Consider the following 19,376-nt stretch of genomic DNA (forward strand, 5'->3'; position numbering starts at 1 on the left):
GGACATCATCCAGAACCACAGGAAGGCTGGCTGAGTGGAAATTCCACAACTAGAAGGAAAGAGAAAAGCATACCGAGACTCAGAGGAGGCGCAGTGCGGAAGTAAAATACTAAGGTACAGAGGCGCACACTGAGCGAGCTGGTGGCTGAGGGCATGGTTGTCGTTTTCAATCGGGAGGGAGTCTCAGGCTCTGAGCTCCAGTTCCAGGCGAGTATCTGGGGACCCAGACTTATACGGGAGAAGCGGTACTGTCTGGCATTGGTCGCAACTGCCAATTCACTGAGAAGCTGGGCCTCTGAGAGCAGCCATAACTGATAGCCCCACCCTGTTGATCCCGTGGGACCCCCCCTGCCCAAGACCTGCAGGGAGGCTTTTGCTGGATAGCATCAGGCAGAGGCTAGATTAGCACCTCCCTAGAGATCCAGGAGCCAGTGTACCCAGAGGTCAGAGTGGGACCATCCAGTTTGCAGCTCCGTGGAACCACAAAGGACACACTCAGGGGGCAGACTCAGTGAGCACCAAAGCCCCACCCCATTGAAGCAAGTCTTGCCCCAGAGGGGTGTCTCCAGCACAGAAGTTCTCCCACTGCAGACACAGCTGATTCTCACAGCCAATTGGCCTGGAGGTCAATTCCTCCCAGTGATACCTATAACAATCAAGGCTTAACTACAACAAGACTGTGTACAAAGCCCACAAAGGGGTGCACCAAGAGTGTCCTCCTCAGGTAATTGGGGAGGCTGAACCACTGGGCCCTAGAGGACACTTAGCACAGAAAACAACTTTATCAACACAGGGAAGCATAAAAAATGTGGAGACAAAGAAAAAGGACACAAATAACAGAAATGGAAGAAAGCAAACTACTGGATATAGAGTTCAAAACCACACTTTTAAGGTTTTTCAAGAATTTTCTAGAAACTGCCGATAAACTTAATGAGACCCACAAGAAATCTAATGAGACCCTCGAGGTTGTGATAAAGGACCAACTAGAAATTAAGCATACACTGACTGAAATAAAGAATATTATACAGACTCCCAACAGCAGACTAGAGGATCGCAAGAATCAAGTCAATGACTTGAAATACGAAGAAGCAAAAAACACCCAACTGGAAAAGCAAAATGAAAAAAGAATCCAAAAATATGAAGATAGTGTAAGGAGCCTCTGGGACAACTTCAAGCGTACCAACATCCGAATTATAGGGGTGCCAGAAGAAGAGAGAGAGCAAGATATCGAAAACATATTTGAAGAAATCATGACAGAAAACTTCCCCTACCTGGTGAAAGAAATAGACTTACAAGTCCAGGAAGCGCAGAGAACCCCAAACAAAAGGAATCCAAAGAGGACCACAACAAGAAACATCATCATTAAAATGCCAAGAGCAAAAGACAAAGAGAGAATCTTAAAAGCAGCAAGAAAAAGACAGTCAGTTACCTACAAGAGAGTACCCATATGACTGTCAGCTGATTTCTCAACAGAAACTTTGCAGGCCAGGAGGGAGTGGCAAGAAATATTCAAAGTGATGAATACCAAGAATCTACAACCAAGATTACTTTATCCAGCAAAGCTATCATTCAGAATTGAAGGTCAGATGAAGAGCTTCACAGATAAGGAAAAGCTAAAGGAGTTCATCACCACCAAACCAGTATTATATGAAATGCTGAAAGGTATCCTTTAAGAAGAGGAAGAAGAAGAAAAAGGTAAAGATACAAATTATGAACAACAAACACACATCTATCAACAAGTGAATCTGAAAATCAAGTGAATAATCTGATGAACAGAATGAACTGGTGATTATAATAGAATCAGGGACATAGAAAGGGAGTGGACTGACTATTCTTGTGGGGGCGGGGGGAAGGGGTGAGGGGGATGCGGGAAGAGACTGGACAAAAATCGTGCACCTATGGATGAGGACAGTGGGTGGGGAGTGAGGGAGGAGGATGGGGTGGGAACTGGGTGGAGGGGAGTTCTGGGGGGAAAAAAGAAGAACAAATGTAATAATCTGAACAATGAAGATTTAATTAATAAAAAAAAAGAAAGCCTGAGTGAGGGCAGTGAAGGATGAAGAAATGACAGACAAAGAGAATAAGCTGGGTCTAGGTGGATCTGCCTGTGCCTGGCTGAGGCCACAGAGAGAGATCCAGAGGCAAGCTGAGCCTTTATTTTATAGCCGGAGGTAAACAAGGTAGTGGTCACCTAGTTACAGTGTTCTTGTGAGTTTCACTTGTTTTGGCAGCACTTGCTGCACCTCCCACAGCCCATTAGCTACCCAGATAAGATCTAGGGAGTGTCATAAGGCCAAGCCTAATTATGCTAAGAGGACTGTGCCCTCTAAGCTGGGACTTGTCTGTGGCTTTGCCAACAGGTCAGTCCCAGGCTTAGTCCTGTAGCCACACCCTACATCTTGCCCTTTTTTATTTTTAAGCTGCTATAATGAAAGTAAAACTTAAGCATCAAGAACAAAACTCTGGCTATTAAAACAATAACAAAACAATGCCAATGCAAAACCCAAACTATAGACATGTTAACATGTTAAAACTTAAACATAAAGCTCTGGCTATTAACAAAACAATGCCAATGTGTTAACATTTTTAAAACTAGTAAGAATAACAAAACAATGCCAATGCAAAACACCAATAAATGAGAACTCAAACTACAGTAACAATTTTCTACTAAATGAAAGTTTCTTTTGCTGATTTACTCAGAGTCCTCAGACTTGGCTGCGCAAGACTTTGCAGAAGACTGGCAGCTAACCACTGCTAGCCTAGCCAGAAACACGATTGAGGGAGTAGCTTCCACATCTTTCTTTTCTACCATCTGCTGGGCCTTAGTTGTTGACTTCTTCAGCTGACCCCATGGTGGTACCTCGGTCCCTTGCATAGCCATCCTTTTCTTCTTTTTTCTGCTTTGCTGTCATCGGGGCAGCTCTGTCTTTTGAGTAAAGGGACAAGGAGCTTCTCTGGGTCCATTATGGTGACGCATGTAACGCTCTGGCACCCAACCTGGCTGCACTGCTCCTTCTGAAAAGATACAAACACAACTTCTGCCCCACATCATTACTGATTCTGGTAACACTCTTGCCTGGTTTGTGTATCCTTCCATCGGGCTAACCCAGCAGAGGCTATTGTACAGGAGGCCCAATGTCTTTCGGCCGCTGTACAACTCTGCATTGTACTTCAAAAATTTTAACACATAAAATTCTTCCCCCCCCCTTTTTTTTGTTTTTATAGTTGCATTTTAAGAGTAGGATTGGCGCTTTTTGATATTGCCTGAGTCCTGATCCATCACCCCAGGAAGAACTCGCCAATGCTGAGCTTCCCAGGGTGGCATGATAAAGGTTTACTGAGCCAGCTGGAAAGGCTTCAGTGGGGTTAAGGATAAGGACCCTACTGTTTGGTGGGGACGGGGCTGGCCCCACTTGAAGTTTCCCTGCCTAGGGGACATTGGACTATCATCAACATCAGTCATTTACCCAATTTCTTTCCTCTCCTGCATCCTGAACATAATCCAGGCTGCTTGTTTCCACTCCCTGTAGCCCTTGACTTTCATTTCTAGCTGCTTGTTTAGGGGGTAAAAGTAGAGGCTTATGAGCAACAGTAAGCTCTCCAAATATTTGCATCAGACCCCCATCATCCCAAACCTGCCGGCGCTGTTCCCTTGCTTCCTCCAATCCTCACTCATGTTTGGGAGGAAGCGCATCGTCCGGAGGGCTCTCTCCCACAGGAGCTGCAGCCCCAGGGACTGGAGGAGGCAGCGGAGGCGCCGATGGTACAGGTGGAGTCGGAAGCCTCTGGTAGCCTTCCCCCATCTGTCTTGATTCCCCTGCCACATTCATCCACTCCCTTTCAGGAGTGGCTCTAGGCAGTCCCGAATCAAGGATGACAGACTGAAAGCAGAGGCAGGCATTTCCTCTGGACCTTCAGCGATATAATGATCTTTAAGTTGTTTTCCTACCTTCTCCCATGCCTCTATATTTACCTTTCCTTCCTCCGAAAACCATGGGCAGATTTTACTCATAAAACCCAACAACTCAAAAAGCTGTTCATACCTCACAGAACAGTCCCATGCTTGGAGCATAGCCTTAAGCATGGATATGTATAAGTTCTTTTCCTGCGATCCTGAATTTCCCATGTTTTACACCTAGTTATGTCACTGAACTTCGCTGCTTACCTTCCTTCTTGTTTTCTGTACGTGCTTCACTGGAGAGTCCTTTCACCTGAAAACTGCAGTTCCCCTGAACTCAGGCCCCACATTGGGCACCACATGTGCCGAGCCAGCTCAGCCAAGGGTTGAAAGCCTGAGTGAGGGCGGTGAATGGATGAAGAAATGACAAAGAGAATAAGCTGGGTCTAGGTGGATCTGCCTGTGCCTGGCTGAGGCCACAGAGAGAGATCCAGTGGCAAGCTGAGCCTTTATTTTATAGTCAGAGGTAAACAAGGTAGTGGTCACCATAGTTAGAGTGTTCTTGTGAGTTTCACTTGTTTTGGCAGCACTTGCTGCACCTCCCACAGCCCATTAGCTACCCAGATAAGATCTAGGGAGTGTCATAAGGCCAAGCCTAATTATGCTAAGAGGACTGTGCCCTCTAAGCTGGGACTTGTCTGTGGCTTTGCAAACAGGTCAGTCCCAGGCTTAACCCTATAGCTACGCCCTACACCATTGCCCTGAACCCAACCTGTTTAGAAAAGACCTGACCTAGGGACTGAGAGTAACTTGGTGCTCAAGGGCAGATTGTGGGGAATTGACAGGTATTGGTCCTAAAGGAACCTGTGGCTACTGTCACTAATCCTGGGACAGGCGTCCACAGCACAAGACCAGCTGCTGACCAGGTCTCCTCTCCAGGCCCGATCCTGGGGTTCACTCAGGGCTCTTACAGACCTACAAGAGCTGAACAGGATGCCAACATGTGGTGCTCAAGCTTTATTGCAGACGCTGGCCAGCGAGGTGTCAGAGAGAGTGGTGTGAAAATGCCCACACTGCGCTCATGCTGGATGTGGGGCAGGACTCCTGCAGCTTCTAAGAAGTGTGGCCTTGAGCTCTGCCAGCTGGTTATGGTGAATTTTTTCAGGTGTTTCTTCATGTTGCCTGAGTTGTCCAGGGGTCAGAAGGCTGACTTGCTGTTTACTTTCTACGAACTTTCACTTCAGTGACTGTAGTGGTCTGGATAGTTCTCACATTCGTGGCTACGCCGAAGAGGAGTGCAGCTATGATGGCAAGCAAGCGACCAAAAACGACTCTCAAATACACCAGTGACATACCACCTGCCCTCACTGACCGCCTTCTTCTTGGAGGGGGTCCGCTGTCCACACTCCCTCCCGCACCATTGTTAATGCACAGGGGAGGGTCCCAGCCTACATGGCAATGGCAGTTCCTCTTATTGTTGCACACGCCCCTGTAGTTGCATTTCGAAGGGGGACAGTTGTAGTTGATGGCCGCCAGAGTAGCATTGCAGAAGCTCTCAAGACAAAACTTTCCACCGCCGCAGGGAGTACCAGGTCTCACAGCACCAACATCAGTTGTTTCTGTCGCACGGTGTGCACCCACGCCAAAACACAAGGACCCCCCTATGATTGAGTGATGGAAGCCCACATGTTCCTGCAACCGAGGCAGATGAGTGACGTTGACACACTGTAGGCGTCCACACATAACGTCAGCGTCCGCACAAGGCTTTGGGCGATATCCAACTGTAACTTTACAGTGTCCAAATCGGTGGCCCTTTTTATTTATGCTGTAGCAGACGTCTGGCGCGCTCAGCGCCCCCTCCCCAAAGATCTCCTTGCAGTGCATACTGCGGTCGGTACAATTGCCATGATAGCAGTAGCCGTCCTCAGTGCACGGGGTTCCATCTTGCAGATAAAAGTCACTGGGGCACCTCGTGTTCTTCCCCATGCAGTACTCCGGAAGGTCACAGATGTTCTGGATCGGTCTGCAGAGTGTCCCTGCAGGCGAGTGGGTGCAGTTTGCACAGCACGTTTCTCCGTTACAGATGCTCCCAGGTGTGAAGCGGCAGTCACTTTCGCAGCATTTGTTGCTGTAACACTGCTTGAAGGTCCCACAGTCACACTGCTCTTTGTTTTCCACCACAGAGTTTCCACATCGAATGGATGTCAGACTTTTGTTTGAATACACCATTTCAGTTCTAAACAGGCAATTTGCTGCATTAAACAATATGTGTTCTGTGTGTAAAAAGGAGCAGTTACTGAATGAATCTGTCAACACAGGGTATCTGTGCATGATGCAGGTGGTCCTTCTCTGGCAAACACATTCCTTCGTATCTAACCACAGACCAAAAGAGGTCCCTATATGGTGGGAGGCTATAATTGATAACAGTAAATAATGTCTGGATAGTTGACCCAGAAAGATCAGATTTGCACGTCCACACAGCGAGTATATACCTGGTTTAAAATCAACTTCATGGGGTCCATCTCTTTTCACAATTAAGGCTGGATATGTGTCATAATACCTATAAATTTTGTCAGCATAATTCTTAGCAAATGGACCTTGTGGCACAGCATAGTTGTTCATATTGGCTGGCTCTCCCTGATTGTAAATGACCATGAGGCCGATGTAGTACCTCATATTAAGACCTCTGTACATGGCGTCTATTATACTACCTATTTGTACCAGGTATTGGGCACACAGTGACACATTGTTGTACAGAGTATAAATGGAATGGGCACTCATAAGACAGCCTTTCATAGCTCCACTGTGGGATGCATAGTTCTTACTGCTGATCCTGGAGGCTGCACTGGGTTTCGGGTCAGAGAACAGCGGGTACCTCTCAGCCTTGTGTCCCAGACTGGACATGGGTCCTATGGCGTGAGTGTCGGCTACGATCTGAGAAATGATGTGCTCAAACCTCTGGGAATCCTTGAGGGGTTTGATTTCATAGGCAAGGTCATCCACCTTCATGATGCCTTCCAGGCCCCCATAGCACGTGTCCACGGTGACCATGGAGAGAGGGATGTCCTCCAGGTAGCCCAGGTAGTAACAGTCGAGAGGGAAAAAGGGGTAGTCCACCTGCAAGGCCCCCTGGTCATCCTGAGTCATCATCACCACCTGTCCAGGCCAAAAGAGTCTCTTGCGCCGCATGTGGAGGACGTGTCTCTGGCCCCCAAACCTCAGGCTGTAGGAGAGCCAGCCTGCTGCCCGCACGGCTTTGCTGTGGTGCAGCTCCTTCCTGGGAATCACCACCTCGGAGGAGATGTAGCGCCAGGAGGGGCGACCTTGAGAACACTGGGCGGGAGCCATCACCACCCAGAGCCCAAGCAGCCAGAGGAGTGTCCTCAGGGTGACGGGGCCCCCTGCCAGCCTCATGCCCTTGGTGGGGGAGAACCGTGGATGGGAACGGAGAGAGGGAGGGTCATCAGTGAAGCCTGGTCCCCACCATCTGCTGTGGCCACTTCCTGCCAAGGGCATAATGACAGAAAACCTACCCTGGCTGGGTCAGCTGAGGCAACAATGACAGGGTGTGGCAGTGGGTGGGGCTGGACAGGCACTCAGCTGGGGTGGAGGTGGGGGAGGTGGGAACCCTGTCTGTGAATGCTGAGGTGGAAATAAGAGACAAGGAAGTAGACCCATGTCTCCATTGCATACAAGTCAGGCTGTTGTTTCGCAAATCAGTAAACTGGACAAGATGCCTAATGAGCCAATTAGTTGGGAGTCATCTTTTTTTTTTTTTTTTAAATATTTTATTGATTTTTTACAGAGAGGAAGGGAGAGAGATAGAGAGCCAGAAACATCGATGAGAGAGAAACATCGACCAGCCGCCTCCTGCACATCTCCCACTGGGGATATGCCCGCAACCCAGGTACATGCCCTTGACTGGAATCGAACCTGGGACCCTTCAGTCCGCAGGCCGACGCTCTATCCACTGAGCCAAACCGGTTTCGGCAAAGGGAGTCATCTTTATTGTGCAGAAGTTCAGAGCAGATTGCCTCTGTCAAATTCTGAACAAACACAAGAGGGAGTATTTCCTTTTTATATCCTTCTAGTTTGTGTAAGACAGCGTATGCCTACTTGATCTCTCTTAAGGTGTACGTATGTGAAGAACCTTGAAGAAATAATAAAATTCATTCGAGCGAAAAACACAGTATATGATGATGAAAAATACATTTATTTTTTTAAAAATATATTTTATTGATTTTTTACAGAGAGGAAGGGAGAGAGATAGAGAGTTAGAAACATCGATGAGAGAGAAACACCAATCAGCCGCCTCCTGCACATCTCCTACTGGGGATGTGCCCGCAACCCAGGTACATGCCCTTGACCGGAATCGAACCTGGGACCTTTCAGTCCACAGGCCGACGCTCTATCCACTGAGCCAAACCGGTTCTGGCTACATTTATTTTTTAATGTATACATATACACTGATAGTCCGACAAAAAACTTTATGACTCCACTTGATATTATCAGTGGGACTTTTGCTGCTGCATCACTGATGACAGAGATTTCATATCAGGTTTATATTTTGTGAGCTTCAGAGATATGCATGAGCTACTAACTTTCATCCGTCAGGCTACTCCTGTTATGAGACTTAACAAAATTCATCACTGAGCCCTAACTGGTTTTGCTCAGTGGATAGAGTGTCGGCCTGCAGACTCAAGGGTCCCAGGTTCGATTCCTGTCAAGGGCATGTACCTTGGTTGCGGGCACATACCCAGTAGGGAGTGTGCAGGAGGCAGCTGATCGGTGTTTCTCTCTCATCGATGTTTCTAACTCTCTCTCTCCCTTCCTCTCTGTAAAAAATCAATAAAATAATAAAGAAAAACTTCATCACTGAGAACAAAGATTCACAAGCGTATGTGGATGAAAACATGGAGAGTAACGCTGTTGCAAAGTTTTTTAAACAGAAAAAATTTTCTGGAATGGCATTCCAAGTCCTCAATAGTTCATTTTCGACACTTCTCTCTGGTACTCCAGTCTCTAATCGCTTTTTTTCAATGTTTTCCAAGTCAACTCTAAGGTCAATAAATTTCTGCTTCCAAATTGAGCTACTCCTGAAATTCAGTCAACTGCATTTCAAAGTCAGCCATGTCTATCCATGAAAACAGTTGTAAGTTTAGTTCCTCTAGTTTCATGCTGACTGGAAACCTCATGAATTTTGCTCTCTTCCAGTTCTCTGAATTTTGCAAATCTTGAGAAGAACTGCTCAATAGTTGACTCGATGATATTTACAAGCAGCTTTTGAAGGCTTTGACAGTCTGTTCTGTCATCTTTTGGGAGGTCTTTGATGTGCCTCTTGAGGTTTGGGAACTATCTAAATCTCTCACCATCCACATCCCTCTTAAAGACTTCCAGTTTCTTTTCAACAGCCTTTATGTAACCAAACATAACTGCCGGGAGCCGGTCCATGCTTGCTGTTTCAAGGGACCTGGCATACATGGCATACTGTTCTTGGCACTATGTGTTTTAACCAAGGTCTCTGAGAAAGGTGGTTTCCCCAGGTAGGGATTTTCCCCTGAAGTTAGGGAGGGAATAAAACCTCTTAACTAAGTGCCAGGCGGGTAATTAATCCCTTTAACTACGAACAATCATGCTTAAACTACATAATCTTTTCTCCCTGGAATGGAGATAAGAAATGCCCTAACCTTTGTAATAGAGATTGATAGGATTGAATCAACTGGTATAAATACAGTTGTAACAAGACAGAAACACTCAGAACTCAGGAGACAGAATTCAGAAGACAGAACCTACACGGAGCCTAGAGACAGAAGAACTTCGCTGGCGAGAGCATGCCAGAGGATCCTGGACTGGGACTGGCCTCAGAGCCTGGAGGCGGAGCCTGGCGAGAGAGCATGGCAAAAGATCCTGGACTGAACCTGACTGCGGAGATTGGCAGGAGAGCCTGACTGGGACCTGGTGACTGAACCTGACTGGAGTACCTGGACTGAACCTGACTGGAGAACCTGAGCAGAACCTCTCTGGAGATCCGGGCTAGAGATCCTGGCTAGGTTGCTGATCAACTGAACGCTGTCTCCGTGTCATTCCTTCTTCGCCGACTCCGTCCACACCTTTGGGAACCCCTGGACCTGCTGGGGCTGGACCCCGGCACATAACATCAAGTGTCTTGCCAGTTCCTTGTAATTTAACATTTAAGTAATTCAAATGTTCACAAAAATTGTCAATGGAAGATTTTAAGAGAGGATTTCGTGTGCCAGCAAAAGTTACTGGCGTGCCATGTTTGGCACGCGTGCCAGGGGTTGCCCACCCCTGTCCTAAACCTTGACTAGCTTAATATCCTATCTGGGTTATTAACTGTTGTCTTTTGACGGTATTAATACAAGCTTGTAAACCTTCTAAGATGTCTTGTCCCCATAAGTTGACTGCAAGTCCAGAGACAATATATGGCTGAAACCATCTTGTTTGTCCTTCCTCATCTTTCCACTTTGTAACACTGCAGCGCTGCGTTGCGTGTTATCAGGAATTCCAACACCCATGACAGAGCCCATAGCTTCTACCGTGGACCAACTCGGAGGCCAGAATTCTTGGCTGATGACACTAATATCTGCTCCAGTGTCTACTAGACCTTTCAACATTATTCTTAGATTAATTATAGGGTCTTGCTACTTTCCTGTATCCAATATGTATCTGAGCTTCCAAATCTTTGTGTCCCTCTCTTCCTATTTATAACTTCACCTTGCTGAATAGAAGGCAAAATCAGGAACTGAGCAATTCTTTGTCCTGGAATAATTTGCATAATATGTTTACATTCTAAAATTACTTTGATTTCTCCCTTATATTCTGAATCTATGACTCCAGGAAAAACAGTCCTTTTAGCGTATTTTCACTCTTTCTTAGGACTAAACCTGACATTCCTGGTGGCACAAGTCCCCAAATTCCTGTAGGAACAAGTTATCTAGCCATATCAGGGATCAGAGTGATGGTTATTGTGCTATTAAGATCAAAGCCAGCCCTAACAGGTTTGGCTCAGTGGATAGAGCTTCAGCCTGTGGACTGAAAGGTCCCAGGTTCGATTCCGGTCAAGGGCATGTACCTTGGTTGCGGGCACATCCCCAGTAGGAGGTGTGCAGGAGGCAGCTGATCAATGTTTCTCTCTCATTGATGTTTCTAACTCTCTATCCCTCTCCCTTCCTCTCTGTAAAAAATCAATCAGTATATATATATTTTAAAAAGCCTTTAAAAAAAAATCAAAGCCAGCATTTCTTTCTGGAGTGACTTGAAGGAGGGAATCTACTGTGGTCCTGGCAGGGTGGAACTTCCCCTTTTTTTTATAATGGGTCTGGGGGAGCCCCTCCGGCTGTTTCCCTGCGGCTGGCCATTTCTTATGTCTTGATTGAATGGCTGGCCATTTCTATGAAATTTAGATCTACATTGATTGGCCCAATGACTCCCCTTCTTACATCTGGGACATAGACCTGCATTACCTGAGTTGGGAGGTGGAATGATTACGCCTTCTCCCTGAGCGTCACCTTTTGGTTGCTTACATTCCTTTTTAAAATGTCCTTGTTGTCCACAATTGAAACATAATTTGTTTCTTGTTGTAATTGCAGCAGCTAGTAAGCTTGCCTGAAAAAATGCCTGACCCCACATTCTGACATGCTCTAATCATTTCCGTAATGGTACTATTTTTTCTTAGAGGCATTAGACATTTCTTACAATCAGCATTGGCATTTTCATAAACTAATTGCTGAGTCAAAATATCTCCTGCTGTCTCATGTTGAATCTGCCTTCTCACTGCTCAAGTGCCGCGAGCTACACAATCAGAGAATGACTCGGTGGGCCCCTGCGTGCACTTACTAAAGGCTCCTCCAGGTTCCCCTTTTGCTGGTAAAGTCCACCAGGCTTTTCGTCCACAAAGTCTAATTTGCTCATATGCCTGCTGGACGTCACTAAATTGTCTCTGTCCTGCAAGCATCTCAAAAGTTATGGGAACATTCTGCCTGAGATTTGAAGAAGCTTGCTCTTGACATTTCTCTAAAAATTCTCCTTTCCAGAGAAAATAATCTCCTCCATCCAGACTAGCACGGGCTAGGAAATACCAGTCATAAGGAGCTAGGAATGCTTCAGAAATGTTAGTTATAATTTCTCCAGTAAATGGAGCATTTGCACCATTCTGTATTACACTAACACTCAAGGCCTTTATCATTTTAAAGTCAAATCTTTCATGCTATCTTATTATTTGATTTGGGAATTGTGGATTAGCTACCTGTATAATAGAAAAAGCAAGTCTATCTTCTACTGTCATGTCCTTTAATCCATTTCTGATGGCTTTTTGCATAGGTGATTCTATTAGTGGCGATTAAATGTTTCAGAATCAGGACATGAAGGCCACTCTTTCAATTTATCTTTCTGCTTCTCTTTAGAAGCAGAGGGTACAAGGGGAGGAGGTCTTTCTTCTTTGAAAAGCTCTAACGAATGCATTACCGTTTCCCACAAAGAGAAACAATTTGGAGGAAAATTTTTCCCCTGCTGCTGAGCTACCTTCAAGTTCTGACCTATCCACTCCCAACATTCAATATCTAATGTACCCTCATAAGAAAACCATGGATTATATTCTACTAGAGGCCTGGTGCACAAAAATTTGTGCACTCGGGGGAGTCCCTCGGCCCGGCCTATGCCCTCTTGCAGTCTGGGACCCCTCAGAGGATGTCCACCTACTGGCTTAGGCCCACTCCCTGGGGGATCGGGCCCAAGCTGGCAGTCAGACGTCCCTCTGGAAGCCCAGTAGCCCTCAGGGGATGTCCACTTGCCAGCGGGGAGCAGGCCTAAGCTGCAGTCGGACATCCTTAGCGTTGCTGAGGAGGCGGGAGAGGCTCCCACCACCACTGCTGTACCGGCAGCCGTCAGCCTGGCTTGTGGCTGAGCAGAGCTCCCCCTGTAGGAGCGCACTGACCACCAGGGGGCAGCTCCTGCATTGATTGTCTGCCCCCTGGTGGTCAGTGTGTGTCACAGTGACCAGTCATTCCCAGTCATTGTGCTGTTAGGGTCAGTTTGCATATTACCCTTTTATTATATAGGATAGAGGCCTGGTGCATGGGTGGGGGCCGGCTGGTTTGCCCTGAAGGGTGTCCCGGATCAGGGTGGGGGTCCCACTGGGGTGCCAGGCCAGCCTGGGTGAGGGGCTGATGGGTGGTTTGCAGGCTGGTCACACCCCCTTCAGGGTGGGGGTCCCCACTGGGGTGCCTGGCCAGCCTGGGTGAGGGGCTGATGGCTGTTTGCAGGCTGGCCACACCCCCTTTAGGGTGGAGGGTCCACTGGGGTGCCTGGCCAGTCTGGGTGAGGGGCTGAGGGCCGTTTTCAGGCTGGCCAAGCCCCCCGGTGACAGAAGCTCGCAGCCTCTCCTTTTTTTCTTTTATTCTAGGGTTTATTTACCTTCTAAAATTGAAACTTTGTAGCCTTGAGAGGAGCTTAGAGCCAACCAGGGTGGGCGGGAAGGAAGCCTCCTGCTCGCTCCAGCTCCGTGGCCATGGCCGGCTGAAAGCAGGTATCTGGGGTTTATTTACCTTCTATAATTGAAACGTTGTTGCTTTGAGTGGAGCTCAGAGCCAGCCGCGGCAGGCAGGGAAGCTTGGCATCCTCCATCATTGGGGCAACCAAGCCTCCTGCTTGCTCCAGCTCCATGGCTGCCGGCTGCCATCTTGGTTGGGTTAATTTGCATATAGTCACTCTGATTGGCTGGTGGGTGTGGCTTAAGGCATAGTGAAGGTATGGTCAATTTGCATGTTTGTCTTTTATTAGTGTAGCTAATAATCTGTAGAAACTGTAAAAGAAGATCTTCTGAAACTGCAACTTCCTTATCCTTTAATAGGCAAGTTAGAAGTCTATAGGAAAGTCTCTCCTCTCTCGACAAATTCTGCCCCGTTTTGATCTGGTTGAAACAAAAGAAATCACTCAAGCACTTAAGGATCCGCGGGCTTCTGCAGCTGACATGAGTTTTGCATGCAGTTAAACTTCCACCACCAGGTAAGGTGATATTTTCTGCTCTGGCGAATCCTTTTCCCCCAAGATCCTGTTCAGAGCACCAATTGTGAAAGGCCATGGCCAGCGTGGCTTTCAGGTTCAAAGGATTGGAGAAAGAGCTGAGGCACAAATTGGCAAGCAAGACACAGGAATATTAATTTTTAGAATTACTGGGGGAAACCAGAGGAAAACTCAACTAGAGAAGTCAAGTTCCCGCTGAGTCTCCGTTCCCACCTGCTTTTATTAACTAGGATACACAATTACCTTTAGGAATGCAGACAGACATATCAATGGTAATGTTTAGTAAACAGTAAGATTGTCAGGTTTTGGGGGAGTGTGCTTTAGGCCATTGAGTCAGCAGCAGGTGATAAAATGTAAATATTCACCCTGTGAATATCAGAAGGAGTCCCGGCCAGCCTTCTGCCAGACTCCTCACATTTATATTAATTACGGTTGATCTTGGTTTCCAGCAGAGAACCCTTTCTTAAACTTTTTAATCATACATTCCAGAACGGTATGTTTTGAGGAGCTCCCCCCATGATGGTGTCCAAAATGATGAACTAAAACCCTCCCAGTGAACAGTGTCATGAGACAAACAAAGGAGAGTTCTTCCTGTCGCCCACTGTTATGCCCAGATTTCAAGACCCCCCAAAGATCCACCAGGGAGCACCAAATCCGATGCAAAAGCAGAGAGTCTTTTATTCAAGCTCGCTTGGTCCCCACCCCCTTCCATTACTGGATGCAAGAGAGAGCCCCGAGTCCCAAGAGAACAAAGAATTTATAGGGCTTGCGGTCAGGGGTCGGGGCACACACTGACTACTGATTTGGCCGATTCCGGTTGGTTGAGTGAGGGCCAGGGGCTAGTGATGCAAGGGCAGGGTGGAGCTAGGGTCTGGTTACACAAAGACGGGGGGCGGGGGTGGCTAGCATACTTTTGGCCTTGGGCTAGTTTCCCCCGCTTTCCCATTGGCCGAGATAAGGGCAGGCTGAGTAACTGATACATTCTGCGGCTTTTTCTTGGAAGAGGGGTTAAAGACACAGCTATCAGTGCTGTTCTGTCCTTTCACCACCTGGCCACTTCCCTTGTGGGGAATTAGGTGCCTCTTAGCACTGGTAGGTCAGTATAAGCCCCTGACCCGGATCAGGTCCACCGGGAGGGACAGTGTCCCACAGAACCTGACACCACCCGAAGCCGTATGAGGTCACCACAGAACCACAATTTGGGACTCACTCCGGCTCCGTAGCTGACACCGTGGGGCACAGTCACTCACACACACATGCACACAGATTCACACAGAGTTCAAGACTCCCACCCCAGGAGTCTCCTATCCTATGCGGTGACCACGCCACTCAGGAGGTGATCAAGCTCACCTTCTGCCTTAGAGGTGGACCTGAACTCGGTCCAGGGTCCCCGGGGACACTTACTGGTCTGATGTCCTGGTCCTGGCAGACTTTATTGTCTTCCCTGGAGTCCGTTCAGCACAGCAGTGGCCGAATACTGCTGGCCTGGTGACGGTCAGGGTCCAGTGAAATCACCGGCAGTGTGCCTTCCTATCCATTCCAGGGACCCCAAATTAGCAGCCTCCTCTGCTGGCTTCCAACAATGGTGGCTGAAAGGGCCAGAGTGGCTCTTGGCTTCTCGGTCGGGAAAACAAATGTTATGGCAGAAATCAGGCTGGGCAGAAGCGACAATCCAAATGTACTCAGAGGTTCAGAAAAAGACTTTTATTTGCACCGCTGTGGGCTCAGCGGAGTTCTCTCCAGAGGCTGAGTCCTGCGTCTGGGTTCTGACCGTTTTTTATACATGATAAGCTTCCGGTATTCAGGGGTCTTTCCACACATGTGGCAGCCTGGGTGGTTGGCCGATGTGAGAAGCAAGTGAGATTACAGGAACCAAGAGGATGGCTCTGGAGGAATAAGTAAGGGGAGGGTTATCTGTTCTCGGCTTGACTTCTCACTCTGGGGCCAGTCAGGAGGGCCACTTCTCCCTCCTTCTGACTGAGTGCCACTGACTGATCTGCCTCCACACAGGAAAGGGTGCTCTCCAGGGGGCTAAGGTGTCACTAGCAGACAAGGAACCCTCACTCGCAGCCCACGCCTGCAGCCACCCTGTGTGAAACAGGCAGGGTTGGGGGCCAGGAGCACTCCCATTGCCCTGAGCCCAACCTGTTCCAGAGAAGGAGACCTGATCTAGGGACTAGGGGACACTTGGTGCTGAAGGGCACGATTGTGGGGAATTGACAGGAATTGGTCCTAAAGGAACCTGTGGCCACGGTCACTAATCCTGGGACAGGCGTCCACAGCGCGAGGCCAGCTGCTGACCAGGTCTCCTCTCCAGGCGAGTCTCAGGCTCACTCAGGGCTCTTACAGACCTACAAGAACTGCACAGGACACCAACATGCAGTGCTCAGGCTTTATTGCAGACGCTGGCCAGCGAGGTGTCAGAGAGAGTGGTATCAAAATGCCCACACTGCGCTCACGCTGGATGTGGGGCAGGACTCCTGCAGCTTCTAAGAAGTGTGGCCTTGAGCTCTGCCAGCTGGTTATGGTGAATTTTCTCAGGTGTTTCTTCAAGATGTTGCCTGAGATGTCCAGGTGTCAAGAGGCTGACTTACTGTTGACTTTCTACGAACTTTCACTTCAGTGACTGTAGTGGTCTGGATAGTTCTCACATTCGTGGCTACGCCGAAGAGGAGTGCAGCTATGACGGCAAGCAAGCGACCAAAAACGACTCTCAAATACACCAGTGACATACCACCTGCCCTCACTGACCGCCTTCTTCTTGGAGGGGGTCCGCTGTCCACACTCCCTCCCGCACCATTGTTAATGCACAGGGGAGGGTCCCAGCCTACATGGCAATGGCAGTTCCTCTTATTGTTGCACACGCCCCTGTAGTTGCATTTCGAAGGGGGACAGTTGTAGTCGATGGCCGCCAGAGTAGCATTGCAGAAGCCCTGAAGACAAAACTTTCCACCACCGCAGGGAGTACCAGGTCTCACAGCACCAACATCAGTTGTTTCTGTCGCACGGTGTGCACCCACGCCAAAACACAAGGACCCCCCTATGATTGAGTGATGGAAGCCCACATGTTCCTGCAACCGAGGCAGATGAGTGATGTTGACACACTGTAGGCGTCCACACATAACGTCAGCGTCCGCACAACGTTTTGGCTGGAATTCATCAGTAACTTTACAGTGTCCAAATCGGTGGCCCTTTTTATTTATGCTGTAGCAGATGTCTGGTGCGCTCAGCGCCCCCTCCCCAAAGATCTCCTTGCAGTGCATACTGCGGTCAGTACAATTGCCATGATAGCAGTAGCCGTCCTCAGTGCACGGGGTTCCATCTTGCAGATAAAAGTCACTGGGGCACCTCGTGTCCTTCCCCATGCAGTACTCCGGAAGGTCACAGATGTTCTGGATCGGTCTGCAGAGTGTCCCTGCAGGCGAGTGGGTGCAGTTTGCACAGCACGTTTCTCCGTTACAGATGCTCCCAGGTGTGAAGCGGCAGTCACTTTCGCAGCATTTGTTGCTGTAACACTGCTTGAAGGTCCCACAGTCACACTGCTCTTTGTTTTCCACCACAGAGTTTCCACATCGAATGGATGTCAGGCTACTGTTTGAATACAACTGCTTCCTTCTTTCTTTGAAGAGGCAGCGTTGTAAATTATTATTAAGTATGTGTTGTGTGTGTGTAAAGGAGCAGTTACTGAATGAATCTGTCAATACAGGGTATCTGTGCATGATGCAGGTGGTCCTTCTCTGGCAAACACAGAGTTTAAAATCTAACCACAGACCAAAAGAGGTCCCTATATGGTGGGAGGCTATAATTGATAACAGTAAATAATGTCTGGATAGTTGACCCAGAAAGATCAGATTTTTAGGTCCACACAGCGAGTATAAAACTGGTTTAAAATCAACTTCATGGGGTCCATCTCTTTTCACAATTAAGGCTGGATATGTGTCATAATGCCTATAAATTTTCTTAGCATAATTCTTAGCAAATGGACCTTGTGGCACAGCATAGTTGTTCATATCGGCTGGCTCTCCCTGATTGTAAATGACCATGAGGCTGATGTAGTACCTCATATCAAGACCTCTGAACATGGCGTCTATTATACTACCTATTTGTACCAGGTATTGGGCACACAGTGACACATTGTTGTACAGAGTATAAATGGAATGGGCACTCATAAGACAGCCTTTCATAGCTCCACTGTGGGATGAATAGATCTTACTGCTGACCCTGGAGGCTGCACTGGGTTTCGGGTCAGAGAACAGCGGGTACCTCTCAGCCTTGTGTCCCAGACTGGACATGGGTCCTATGGCGTGAGTGTCGGCTACGATCTGAGAAATGATGTGCTCAAACCTCTGGGAATCCTTGAGGGGTTTGATTTCATAGGCAAGGTCGTCCACCTTCATGATGCCTTCCAGGCCCCCATAGCACGTGTCCACGGTGACCATGGAGAGAGGGACGTCCTCCAGGTAGCCCAGGTAGTAACAGTCGAGAGGGAAAAAGGGGTAGTCCACCTGCAAGGCTCCCTGGTCATCCTGAGTCATCACCACCACCTGTCCAGGCCAAAAGAGTCTCTTGCGCCGCATGTGGAGGACGTGTCTCTGGCCCCCAAACCTCAGGCTGTAGGAGAGCCAGCCTGCTGCCCGCACGGCTTTGCTGTGGTGCAGCTCCTTCCTGGGAATCACCACCTCGGAGGAGATGTAGCGCCAGGAGGGGCGACCTTGAGAACACTGGGCGGGAGCCATCACCACCCAGAGCCCAAGCAGCCAGAGGGGCGTCCTCAGGGTGACGGGGCCCCCTGCCAGCCTCATGCCCTTGGTGGGGGAGAACCGTGGATGGGAACGGAGAGAGGGAGGGTCCTCAGTGAAGCCTGGTCCCCACCATCTGCTGTGGCCACTTCCTGCCAAGGGCATAATGACAGAAAACCTACCCTGGCTGGGTCAGCTGAGGCAACAATGACAGGGTGTGGCAGTGGGTGGGGCTGGACAGGCATTCAGCTGGGGTGGAGGTGGGGGAGGTGGGAACCCTGTCTGTGAATGCTGAGGTGGAAATAAGAGACAAGGAAGTAGACCCATGTCTCCATTGCATACATGTCAGGCTTCCCTCTAGCTACTTGCACACAGGTTATGTAATTTCAGCAAAGTTAAATGCCCTACTGTTGCCCGAACCGGTTTGGCCCAGTCGATAGAGCATCGGCCTGCGGACTGAAGGATCCCAGGTTCAATTCTGGCCAAGGGCATGTACCTTGGTTGTGGGCACATCTCCAGTAGGAGGTGTGCAGGAGGCAGCTGATCGATGTTTCTCACTCATTGTGTTGTGGACCAACATTTGCGAGAATAAGACCACCAACTCCAATCAGGTCTTAAACAGCAAGCGAGGATTTATTGAGCTGGCCAGCGTCTGCCACAGGCTCCTCTGTAACAGCCCCGAGCTTTGTGCTCAGCGA

General features: G+C 48.5%; 2 protein-coding genes across 2 annotated transcripts; both read right to left on the reverse strand.

Annotated features, from left to right (window-relative positions):
* Window positions 1-5,116: 5,116 nt before the first annotated feature.
* LOC132227658 (disintegrin and metalloproteinase domain-containing protein 21-like) lies at window positions 5,117-7,312 on the reverse strand. Its single transcript, XM_059683004.1, has one exon. The coding sequence runs from the start codon at window positions 7,310-7,312 to the stop codon at window positions 5,117-5,119; it is 2,196 nt and encodes a 731-aa protein (XP_059538987.1).
* Window positions 7,313-16,488: 9,176 nt separating this feature from the next.
* LOC132243002 (disintegrin and metalloproteinase domain-containing protein 21-like) lies at window positions 16,489-18,741 on the reverse strand. The gene has a single exon (XM_059712511.1). It carries the CDS (start codon window positions 18,739-18,741, stop codon window positions 16,489-16,491), a length of 2,253 nt encoding a protein of 750 aa, XP_059568494.1.
* Between the last annotated feature and the right edge of the window lie 635 nt (window positions 18,742-19,376).

This window comes from Myotis daubentonii, chromosome 1, assembly GCF_963259705.1.
Source record: "Myotis daubentonii chromosome 1, mMyoDau2.1, whole genome shotgun sequence".
Taxonomy (NCBI): Eukaryota; Metazoa; Chordata; class Mammalia; order Chiroptera; family Vespertilionidae; genus Myotis; species Myotis daubentonii.

Coding starts and splice junctions, on each gene's coding strand:
- LOC132227658 (XM_059683004.1), bottom strand. CDS start 7,312: ATGAGGCTGGCAGGGGGCCCCGTCACCCTGAGGACACTCCTCTGGCTG.
- LOC132243002 (XM_059712511.1), bottom strand. CDS start 18,741: ATGAGGCTGGCAGGGGGCCCCGTCACCCTGAGGACGCCCCTCTGGCTG.